The following is an 11,265-nucleotide window of genomic DNA, read 5'->3' as shown; positions in this document are numbered from 1 at the left end:
AAATGTGTACCCGCCAATATAAACAAACAGTCCTTAACGCCGCCGATTGAGAGAGGTTTGATTTCTCAATTTGATGATCCTACCAATGCCACGCCGCCTCTTCAATGCGTAGAAGCGATGGCACCTGTGATGCCCAGCAAGGCCATTCCCATGAAACCAAAAAAGATGCAGAGATTCCGATTGTGGTTCAAACTTAGGGCCTCAACAAAGAGCTGAAGGCCGACACTCACCATGATTCCAGCCGTAATGGCAAACATGCAAGCGTAAGAGACAGCATTCGGCGTGAGGTGAGTATGCTTCGCAAGTTTGAACCACAACACAGCAATGCCCGCACCCAAAGGCTGGCTAAGGCCACCGAGGATCGCGGCCCAGAACATAGCCCTCATGCGACTCCCAAGCGCCATGTACAACGGCAGTGCCATGGCAAATCCTTCAGTGATGTTGTGGACGAACAGCGCCATGAAGACATTGAAACCCAGTGCCGGATTTGCGTGGTTCGTTGCGTAAGTAATGAAACCCTCTGGGAACTTGTGAAGCGCAATGGCGATTGAAGTCTGCAAGCCGAGAGAGAGGAAGGCATTGGTAGGTACGTGATGATGATGTTGCGCCTCGACATCTTCGTCCGCGTGTTCGCCGTCACCGTGAGCGTCATGATCGTGATGCGATTGATCGTGGCCATGACTGTGACTGTGGTCGTGGTGGTGATGCGTCTCATCGTGCTCCGGCACCGGCAGAGGTTCCCTCGAAGCTGCGCGGCTAGTTCGCATTGTCCCACTGATTGGAGAGTTACACGAGGAACCACCCTCTTCCAAGTCTTCCAAATCCGTATGGCTAGGAGCGTAAAAGTGCCCTGTATTGGTGCGCAGGATAGCCGGAGGCTTTGATGTGGATGTCGAGCGGCCGTTCAGGTGCTTGAAGCACTCCTGACCACAAGGATCCGTGTATCCAAAGCATGGTCCCTCTTCGTCGCAATTCGTCTTCGTGTCTTTGACGAAGGACATGACCCGCTGTTGGACCTGGGCCATGGACGGTCGTCTATCCACGGTGGGGCCACGGCTTCGCGAGGGTCGGGTCGTGGGAGTAGCGTGATTGTTGCCGAGACTCAGATTGCCCCTACTCGAGGCATGGCGCTTCGCCATGGGTGGTGCGCCGTTCTCGTGTGCAACCTCTCCATTCAGAAGTGGTGTAGACTCGGTAGCGTGGCCATTCTTTGCTATTCTATCAACAAGCGGCCGTCGAGAAGAGCGGCGACTAGAGGTATACAAAGAAGTCTTTCTGCTCTGGCTGCGCGATCGGGTATCGGTCTCGTTATGGTCATGTGTGTGATCGCAATCGACAACGTGAGATGGCATGTACTGATGCAGTAGGCGTGAAATGACCTGAATGCCAACAAAGCCTCCAATGAAGCAGGCCATGATAAGGAACCCAGCGATCTGGTCTTGGAAGCCATCCTCCTTAAGGTATTGTTTTGCGGATGGGAGCATGTTGTTCAACGCTGAGTAAAGCTGTTTTGCAAGCATAAAGTCAGTATGCGTTCGCCAGAATCCAATTGCGTGAGCTTCTGGGGTTCAACCCACCATGACACCGAAACTCAGACTAAGAGAGCATGCCAGGAAGGCATTGCTGTCTTGTATCCTAAAGTTGCGTTTCCCGGGGAGGTATCGTATAACGAGGTCGACACAGATGATAGATGCGCCCACGACACAAGCTGTCAAGCAAGCAAAAGGTTAGCCCATGTTCGTCGTAGGAGGCCAAGGCAGGACGCAGTGCGTGTTTGATCACCCACCTATTCCGCTCACGATGCACATGATCCACCCCCTGGTGTCGTTGTCAAGTTCCGTCGACTCCATGATGGGCAGCTCAGCTCAACACCTCCAATCGATGGCTGTAGGATGACTGTGTGCTCGGCGCATGCAGAATGGGATGCGTGATTTGATATTCTTCTCGTATGCGATTCGACCTATATGGTTCTCGAGTATCGTCGCAATCCTAGGAATTTGAATACGGTATATGGTTTAGGTGGCTGCGTCCGCAGCAGAGCGGCAGGCCTCTGACGTAGGGTAAGGTTGTATGTGCGCAAGGACCCGGTTGAATCGCAAGTGGTGTACGGTACGTAGGTTGGTCGTGGAAGACGCAGGTAGGATAGCTGGTGTATGAAAGGATATCAGGGTGCTAAGGTGAGGCCTTGAAGGTATTCGCCACGGGTTGGTGAGGAGAGGAGAGAAGAGGAGCGAGGAGGAGAAGTGAAGGCGTAGGTCTAGGGAACGAAGGAGTGTACGGTAATGTTGCAGAGAGAATAAGGTAAGGTGGTGATGTCGATGGCCGCTAGTAGATCAAATGCGTCTTTGCGCGCAGACTGGTGGGGAGACTGGGAGAGACTTCTGCGCCTTAAGCTTTCCACCTGCGTGGGACGTGGATTCGGGGGCGCTGAATCTGGCTCTGGCTCTGGCTCTGTTGGCGGGGCCGGTGCGTTGTTTCCCAGTGATGGTCCATGGCTGGGGAGGGGGGGGGGGCCTTATGGGCCTGCCTTTTTCATGGGCTTTTCTTGCACCGGATTTTGAGAACCTTGATGGCCTTTCCCAGTCAGACTCGTCACCTTACTGATTAGTATTATGAGGGAGTCTCATGTCCCGACAGAGTCCGTTTCCCTTCCATTCTTACTTGCATGCTTTCTTCTGTTTTGGTCTCGTACCTACAGGCTGGTGCTACTAGGTTTATTCATCCTTCTTTTAGTCGATTGCCGCCCTGCAGCTTGCCGTCTGACCCTCCCCGAAAGCAACCCACCTTTTCTTCCTTTCTGATGCAGGAAACATGCGGCTCTTTTTCTAACGAGAGTTGAAGCGATGAACTAGCCAACACTAGGTACACTGAGAACTTGTTTCGATCCTGCTGAGCTGGGCAAAGTCACGAAACAACGCAGAACGGTGCTATTGTTCGCCCCTTTGTTAGGGATTCTCGCCCATGTCCCAGACCGAGTCAAGGCATGTTGACAGCTCACGTCCGTGAATGGATCAAGTCTTGGCGTTGAGAACCCGGATGGCGGGAAGAGGTATCCACGTACCATACCTGACCTTACGAAGTACCTTATTCCTCGAGCCCCGTGATGTGCGCTAGTCGCCAACTCACTGAAGCCGCCCGAAGCGCCCTGCTAACAGAGAAGACTGCGCAACACGTGAAAGATCTATATTGCAATTGTGGTTGAAGCGGCATGCTAATGTTGTGTCTCATTTGAATGCTTGATGCCAGTAGGCCAGGATCCCTCTTCAAAAAGAGAGTTTACGTCGCGCGCGCAGGGCAGAAATGCGCCGCGAATCGGAGACTGGGATTTGGTCATCCGCAAGGCCCCGCCCTCACCGAGATACTGACCCCGGTGAGTATGTCACACCGAAGTCGGCAACCTCAACTTTTCCCATGGGCCCCTGCTCTGGTTTCCTTCCCACCCCACATCCACGGTCCACCTGCCTCACGCCGGCAAATGCTCGGGACAAGGAAGCTGCGTGGCTGCATCTCCTGCCGGCTGCCGCACTGAGCTGTTCCTTTTCCGAGTAGGTCCCTGGAAATCGCCGCCCCGGGCTATGCGCTGCCGACCGTTGCCCAAAATTTTCCAGCTCCGAGCTCCAGATCCCCGTCCCGTGAGGTGAGACACCCACCACACCAACACCAGCAACATCATCACATGCCCTCTTCTCCTTGCCCCGTGGCCAGAGTAGTGTCAGCAACAGCGGATCCTTGAAATCGGGCAACTTTTCCAACTCCCTCTCCCGCCATCATATCGTGTCAGTTGCAAGAGACAAATAAAAAAAAAAGGCCGAAACCGTCTCCCCACGAACCGAACCGTCGCCATGTCGAAAACCACTTCCATCGCCCTCATGGCGCTAGGCGCCGGAGGCGGCGCCGCGCTCACGGCCTCGATCTACTCCATGCGCTCCCAAAAGCAACCTCCCACCGCGACGACAACGGCACCGACGACAACCTCCTCCTTCTCGACAGCTCCCACCGTCCCCGTCCCCAGCACGCAAGTCTTCACCAACCCCAACGCCGTCCCGCTCCCTCCCTCACCCTCCGGCGGCCCGGGTCCCGTTCCCGTAGCGTCAGGCAGCCCCGTCGACCCAGCAGGCATCTTCGAATACGGCTTCCCGGGCCCCGTAGCCGACCTCGCGACCCGGCAAGGGCTCGTCTCCTCCTTCGACCGCCGCACCCGCAACCCGCACTACGTCGTTGAGCACATCACACCCGCCTCCCTCGCCCAGCGCGACGGCGACCGCAAGCACAGCGTCTTCCTCGAAGACGCCTCCGTCCCCGAAAAGTTCCAGGCCAAGCTCAAGGATTACTTCCGCAGCGGCTACGACCGCGGCCACCAGGTCCCCGCCGCCGACTGCAAGTGGTCCCAAAAGGCCATGGACGACACCTTTTACCTCACAAACATGTGCCCGCAGGTCGGCGACGGCTTCAACCGCGATTACTGGGCCCACTTCGAGGACTTTTGCCGCCGCCTGACGACGCGGTACCCGTCTGTCCGCATCGTCACCGGACCCTTGTACCTCCCCAAGCGCGACCCCGTCGACGGCAAGTGGTACACCAAATACGAGGTCATCGGCAACCCGCCCAACGTCGCTGTGCCGACGCACTTTTACAAGGTCATCTTCGCCGAGGACGGGAAGGCCGGCGGCAACGTCGCCATTGGCGCCTTTGTGATGCCCAACGCGCCCATCCCCAACAGCAAGCCGCTATCAGAGTTTGAGATGCCGCTCGAGGCCGTGGAGCGCGCTGCGGGACTCGAGTTTGCGAGCAAGCTTGCGCCGCAGCGCCGCAAGAGGCTCTGTACCGAGGCGACGTGCGCAATTGTCGTCAAGGAGTACGCGGATAGGCAGAAGCAGATTGGTGGTGGCGGCAAGGGCCGTTCATAGAATGGGTCGGCGGGGTTGCGCAAGGATGACGGAGGAGTGCGTGGGGAGGTTGCTTTCCGATATGGACCGTTGGGGTTTCTTCTATTTGGCGGGGATTTAGCATGAGGCCGAGCTGGCTCTCCATAGTTGTCCTTTGCTTTCACATATGTACCATCACTGTACCTTGAAAGGGGGAAGCGACCGAGGAGAGAGAGAGGCAGAAACAGAGCAGGGGTCGGCTGCATCGCATATTTGTATACACAGAGCTACGACACAAGCATCATGCGAAGGGATCCCAAGCCACAAGCTGTGGGGCACATGTACACTAGACAAGCCTGGTCAGTCGACAGTTGTCGACAGCATGCCTTCGCATACGTATACCATCACATTGTCCAAAGATGCAGAGTTCCTCGAGTACCGTGACTTGACTTGTGTGTTTTTTGGTTCCCCTCCAGCGCCAGGGTATCATCAACCCGTTACTTCCTCCACAGAGCCACTATTCGTACACTGAAAGGACCGCCGAGTGCCGGGGAAATCCAAATCGACGACTTCCGAGTCGTATTTTGCCTTCCTACCACCCGTTTGCGGTTTCCACGCCCCCTACGCCCGCCCCAATTCTACTACATTTTTGCTCTCCTAACGGGACCGCGTATAGTTCCCACGTCGCTGCTCCTGCTTCAGACTCTCCTCCTGACTAGGAAGCGGCGCCCGCCTGCCGCCACGGCCACCGTCGTCGCGGTCTCTGTGGTTGTTGTTCGCGCCAGGAGGCGGCGGCATGGACATGGGCATGGGCGGGAACCCGGGCGGCGGCACGAAATTCGGCGGCGGCACCATGCCGGGCGGCGGCGCGAAGCCACCTGGTGGCGGGGGAGGTAAGGTGCCGCCGGCCTTTTGGATCATTTCGGCAATCTTGGCCAGGTCGGCTGGGTTGCTCGGGTCGATGCCGCCGGGGAGACCTGGGATCATGGGCGGCGGCGGTGCACCGTTTAGCCCGGGCAGGGGGAAGGGTAGGGGCGGAGGGGGTGCGCCACCTGCGCCGCCGACGCCGGGGATCATCGGCGGTGGCGGGACGGGACCACCTGCGCCGCCGTTCTGCGGCATCGAGAGGCCCGGTAGGCCCGGTAGTCCAGGAAGACCAGGGAGGCCTGGGAACCCAGGGACCATGGGTTGCTTGAGAGGCATCTTCTGGTCGACGAGGCCGTCCATCTCGTCTTCCATCTCCATCTCCTCCTCCTCCTGACGCTGGCGGCGCCCGCCGCGGCGGTCCCATGTGCCGTTGGCCTCGGCGGCGGCCTCGCCGACGTGGTAGCGGTCCTGGAAGACGTCTGCGTCGCCGGGCCGCTTGCGAGACCAGAAGCGCGTGATGCGGTCGTTCGAGCCCGAGGCGAGGATGTGGCCTAGCGGGTGCCAGTCGAGAGACCAGATGGCAAAGTCGTGGGCAAAGGGGACCTTGTGGGCGGGATATATCGTCTGCGCCGGGGTCGTCGACGGGTCAGAGCTGTCGTAGGGGGCTACGGAGTTTGCGTGACCGGCGGGCGTGTTGGGCTCGTCAAGGATGTAGTGGTACAGGGAGCCGTCGTGGCCGCCTGTGCTGAGGAGGTTGGAGTGGACTGGGTGCCAGGCGATGGTCGAAATGTCCTTTTCGTGGCCCTTGAGCAGGCAGATGTCGCGCATCATTCGGAGGTCGAAGACGCGGGCCGTCTGGTCTCGTGCTGACGTTGCCAGGCAGTCGCCCTGGACCTTTTCGAACAGCGTCTTTGTGATTGTGTTTTTGTGGCCGTGGAGGGTGGTCAGGCACCGGCCTGTCCTGGGATCCCACAGCTTGACCAGATGGTCTTTTGAGCCTGATACTAACAAGCCCTTTGTCGGATGCCAGTCGCAGCTCTTGGCGTCCCAGCCGTGGCCCTTGAGGGTCGACTCCTCCACTCCTCCAGCAAAATCAAAAATTTTGAGCGTCGAGTCGTCGCATGCAGTGACGAATTTGGAGTCGTTGGGGCTGAATGCGAGGTCTCTGACCGGATCGTTATGTGCGGCGATGCTCTGAAGGTTGTTGAAATTGGGCTGCCAGTACTTGACGCTTCCGTCGTGGTCGGCAGAGATGAGCCAGTCGTCGTTGTGAGAATAGGCGAGAGCTCTGATGGCGGAATCGTGGGCCTGCATAATGGTCTCGAAGTTGAATCCGGTACCGTTCCATAATGTGAACTCTCCGCTGCTCGACGCGGTCAACAGGCGGCGTCCTTCTGGCGTCCACCTGACGACGTTGACCGGGTGCTTGATCTTGTTCAGTGATGAGTGTAGGTGCTTCACTGGGATTGTGTCACCGGGATCTGTCCTCCTCGCGGCGGGTGGTATGAACTGTGAGCATGTTAGTGTCAGGGATGCAGATGAGGAGAAGGCGACCTTGTAGAGGACTCACATCAACGATGAAGCTGGCACTTGGCCTCTCGACTTCTCCGGTGTATGCATCGCCGTCAAGTGGCGAGCGATGGCGCATCCAGTTGGCGACGGTTGAGCCATAATCAGTAACAGGACCTGGGGACGTCAGTTATATGCTCGTGGAAGCTAGTCTTTGTCTCAAGCGCGCAGGAGTTTGAGATGAGAAGTCCAGATGGTGTTCGCCCCTGTCTCTCATCATGTAGGCTGAGGGCTTCCGCTCTGGGTATTCTACGCATGAGCTCGTGCTAGAGAATCTAGGTAAAAACTCACGTCGACCCCTGGCTCTCACGAAACCGCCATCTTGACCATCTCCATCACCGCCTGGGCCTCCTCCTCCTCCTCTCCTGCCATGGTGATCCCCTCGAGGATCATACGCCATCTTTAAACTCTCATGAGGGTTTCGCAATCTCTCTTTGTTGATATTGAGCTCATATGTAGTTTATGGCTGATGAAATAAACCCCGAAATTTCAGTGAAATGTGAAATGGCGCTTGTTGGTGAGGGAGCTTCAGCATTGTTCGGTTCCACGAGGTTGGTACGTCGCCAATGACAGTGAAAACGACCGCGACGCGTGCACAGGCCAGCTACTTTTCTCGCAGTCACATGACCCAGGGAGCTGAGAGCTGGGAGCTGGGAGCTCTGCTGTGGACTGAAGGAAGGATGCACAGAGGCACGTCCCTTCCAACGTCGTCAATTTCGGTCGATGAGCTAATGCAGCCTGGGTACGTACCCGTTCACTTCCCGGGAAGGTCGACGGCCCACGGTTTTTATCGGTTTTCTTATCCGGGCCAATATCGGGGCGCCCATGTCCCAAATTTCCATTCCCATGCCGCGAATGCCCAAAAATATCCCGCGATTCTTCGTGAGGTGATAATTTATGGCAAGGTGCGATTTCTTCTGGCCCCTCTCCCCACTGCCCAGTCAGTCAGGCACTTTCACATGTGATTTTTCAGTTGCAAAGCCACGGCTCCCTCCTCGTTTTTCTCTAGACTCTGACTCCCAAGTTCCCTGGACCCACGAGGTGAACCCCATGTTGGACCACTCAGAGCTGCCACCGGGGATCGCCGTCACTATCCGTGGAGCCGTAGAGACCCTTGGCGTGCATTGGATGCATGCGACTTTTCTCTCTCTCTCAAGGCCTCAACTTGCCTAGGCTGGCGGCGTCAGGATGCAGGATGTGTTGGGTGATTTTAAACACAACGGGCTTTTTGCTCTCTGTCTCTCTGGGCTGTCTCCTTCTCTGCGGTCATGCATTAGCGCTGGCTTTGAGGCGCTCTCCGTTGATCCAGCCAGGTTCCGGGTCAGACAGCTCAACGACCCTGACATTCTCAAGGTCCCCCCTTCCAATCCCGCCCCAATGGGCCGTGCCATCGTATCTACCTTACCTTACCTTAGTACCTTGGCCCGTCGTCACTCGTCTCTCTCTTTTTCGTAAATTCTGTTTTGTTTACTTCATCTCTCCTGCATTTCCATGTCTCTGATCAGTTCTCTGCATCGCATCTCTTCAACTGGCCCGTCCTGCACGCCGTCTGCATTCTTGTCGTCAGCGCGCCTCCTCTTCCATCATTCCTCCACGTTGATGAACGAATCCCCACGCTACAAGGTCTGATGGCGTCGGCCTAGCTTCCTCCACCTGGTTTTCCCTCCGACTACATACCTCACTTACCTTCCCCCCCCTGTGCCTTGACGTACCCCCTTCTTTAAAGCTACCTCACCACTCAATCATTTTCCTGCACCTCAGCCATTGCCCCTCACCAGGCACAGCCAAAAAGCCAATGCGCCCTACCTGGACCATCCAATCCAGATAAAATAGCTTCTCCTCAGTTCTGAAAGGAGCTCAAATCGATTCGCGGGCGCCGTCCGTTTTCCCTTTGGAAACGCCGGCTACAAAGTCAATCCGTACTCTTCATCTTGCCTGACCCGGCCGCGCGCGGTGTCTTGCATTAGAGATCTATACTAACGAGTCCGATATCTTATCGCGCTTGCCACCACTTCACTCCCTGCATTGCATATACATGGCTCTTCCCTGACAGCCTACCTACACGTCTCCTCACTTTATACTTTCACCCATCTTTCCCCCTCGTCATCCATTACGGCCGCTTTTCCTTTTTCCCTCCTCTCCTCTCTTACATTCTTGTTGAGGACCCAATAGCTCCAGGGACGTCTTGCCCGTCATGAACACGGCCACGGTGACGAGCCTTGAGAGCTCAAGCACCACCACTACCTCCTCCTCTCTGCGTAACAAGCACAATGGCACCTCCAATGGCACCTCCAACCCCAAGGCCGCCGTCAAGCCGACTACTACACCCGACACCAACCGCACGACCGACGAGCTGAGGAGGGCTATTCAAAAGAAATACAGACACGTCGCTGCCGTCCACTCCAAATCGCGCCCATCAACCCTGAGCCATGACTCTAACACGGCCCCGAGCTTCATTGGCTTCAGGAACTTAATGATTATTGTATTAAGTACGTCGAGCCGATGCCGGAGCTGCTTCAATGGCATTGGCTAACCAAGCATAGTTGTCGGTAATCTTCGTCTGATGATGGAGAACATTCAAAAAGTAGGCTTCAATGAATTGTTCTTGATATGAAGACACACCTCACTAATCAGGCGCTTGTAGTACGGAGTCTTGATTTGTGTTCGCTGCCACGATTTCCGCCAGCAAGATCTCGGTCTCGGCTTGGGCTTATATCTTCTGATCCCTTGTCATCTTATCACCGCGTACCTAATCGAACTGGCTGCCGCCCAGCAAGCAAGGGGCCTGCGGGCGAAATCGAAAGACGGAGCCGCCAGCCCAACAGAGGACCAGCGCGCGAGGTTTAACTCGACCTGGAAGGTTATCGCTTGGATCCACGCCGTTAACATCACTCTCGCTCTGACCGTTACATCCTATGTCGTGTACTTCCACATTCACCACCCCTTGATCGGCACCCTGACTGAGCTCCACGCCATCATCGTCTGGCTCAAGACAGCGTCGTACGCCTTTACGAACCGAGACCTGCGTCATGCCTACTTGCATCCTGTCAAGGGCGAACTTGCCGCCATGCCCGAAATATACCAGCAGTGCCCGTATCCTCAGAACATTTCGATGCACAACCTGGCATACTTCTGGTGGGCACCGACATTGGTCTACCAGCCCGCGTATCCGAGGACGGACAAGATCAGATGGGTCTTTGTCGCGAAGCGCATGGCAGAAGTGTTTGGCCTGGGTGTCTTTATCTGGTTCGCTAGCGCCCAGTACGCCGCGCCTGTCCTCATCAACTCTCTCGATAAGATTGCCTCTCTGGACGTACCCAAGATTCTCGAGCGGCTGATGAAACTCTCGACGATTTCTCTGGTCATCTGGCTCGCCGGCTTTTTTGCCCTCTTCCAATCGTTTCTCAACGCTCTCGCCGAAGTTACCCGGTTCGGTGACCGGTGTTTCTACGAGGACTGGTGGAACAGCGAGAGCTTGGGTGCATACTGGCGATTGTGGAACAAGCCCGTATACCAGTACTTCAAGCGTCATGTCTACTCACCCCTCATTGGCCGAGGATGGAGCCCAAGGGCCGCGCAACTGGCCGTCTTCTTCGCGTCTGCCGTCCTGCACGAGGTTCTTGTTGGTATCCCGACACATAACATTATTGGTAAGTCGTCCCGGGGGAAATACTCGTACAGTCAGTCGGCTAACAAAGAAAAACAGGTGTTGCTTTTGCGGGCATGTTCTTCCAACTTCCCCTTATTGCCCTCACCACCCCCCTGGAAAAGATGCAGTCTCCCACGGGTCGCATGCTCGGCAACTGCATTTTCTGGGTCTCGTTTACCATCCTCGGGCAGCCCTTTGCAGCTTTGATGTACTTTTACGCGTGGCAGGCCAAGTACGGCAGCGTCAGCAGGCAAATGGCCTGTAATTCGGTTGCAAGCTCGTAACTCGCGAAAACAATCGTCAAATGGGGCACGG

The 11,265-nt window shown here is 56.3% G+C and overlaps 4 protein-coding genes across 4 annotated transcripts; 2 read left to right on the top strand and 2 right to left on the bottom strand.

Moving 5' to 3' along the window:
- Nucleotides 1-101: 101 nt before the first annotated feature.
- Nucleotides 102-1,850, bottom strand: CCOS01_02730 (ZIP Zinc transporter; the record flags this gene model as incomplete). Its single annotated transcript, XM_060450918.1, has 3 exons — nucleotides 102-1,505; nucleotides 1,578-1,708; nucleotides 1,787-1,850. The coding sequence occupies 3 exons, from the start codon at nucleotides 1,848-1,850 to the stop codon at nucleotides 102-104; spliced, it is 1,599 nt and encodes a 532-aa protein (XP_060319568.1).
- Nucleotides 1,851-3,842: 1,992 nt separating this feature from the next.
- CCOS01_02729 (DNA/RNA non-specific endonuclease) lies at nucleotides 3,843-4,907 on the top strand (the record flags this gene model as incomplete). The annotated part of the gene is made up of 1 exon (XM_060450917.1): nucleotides 3,843-4,907. One exon carries the CDS (start codon nucleotides 3,843-3,845, stop codon nucleotides 4,905-4,907), a length of 1,065 nt encoding a protein of 354 aa, XP_060319567.1.
- Nucleotides 4,908-5,522: 615 nt separating this feature from the next.
- Nucleotides 5,523-7,701, bottom strand: CCOS01_02728 (WD domain-containing protein; the record flags this gene model as incomplete). Its single annotated transcript, XM_060450916.1, has 3 exons — nucleotides 5,523-7,241; nucleotides 7,303-7,418; nucleotides 7,593-7,701. The coding sequence occupies 3 exons, from the start codon at nucleotides 7,699-7,701 to the stop codon at nucleotides 5,523-5,525; spliced, it is 1,944 nt and encodes a 647-aa protein (XP_060319566.1).
- A 1,794-nt stretch (nucleotides 7,702-9,495) lies between these two features.
- CCOS01_02727 (MBOAT family protein) lies at nucleotides 9,496-11,234 on the top strand (the record flags this gene model as incomplete). The annotated part of the gene is made up of 4 exons (XM_060450915.1): nucleotides 9,496-9,790; nucleotides 9,845-9,885; nucleotides 9,946-10,951; nucleotides 11,008-11,234. The coding sequence occupies 4 exons, from the start codon at nucleotides 9,496-9,498 to the stop codon at nucleotides 11,232-11,234; spliced, it is 1,569 nt and encodes a 522-aa protein (XP_060319565.1).
- Between the last annotated feature and the right edge of the window lie 31 nt (nucleotides 11,235-11,265).

The sequence above is a fragment of the Colletotrichum costaricense genome (assembly GCF_030867565.1).
Source record: "Colletotrichum costaricense strain IMI 309622 chromosome Unknown Scaffold_2.1, whole genome shotgun sequence".
NCBI classification, from domain to species: domain Eukaryota; kingdom Fungi; phylum Ascomycota; class Sordariomycetes; order Glomerellales; family Glomerellaceae; genus Colletotrichum; species Colletotrichum costaricense.
The sequence above is the reverse complement of the archived record's forward strand: the minus strand, read 5'-3'. Positions and strand labels throughout refer to the sequence as shown.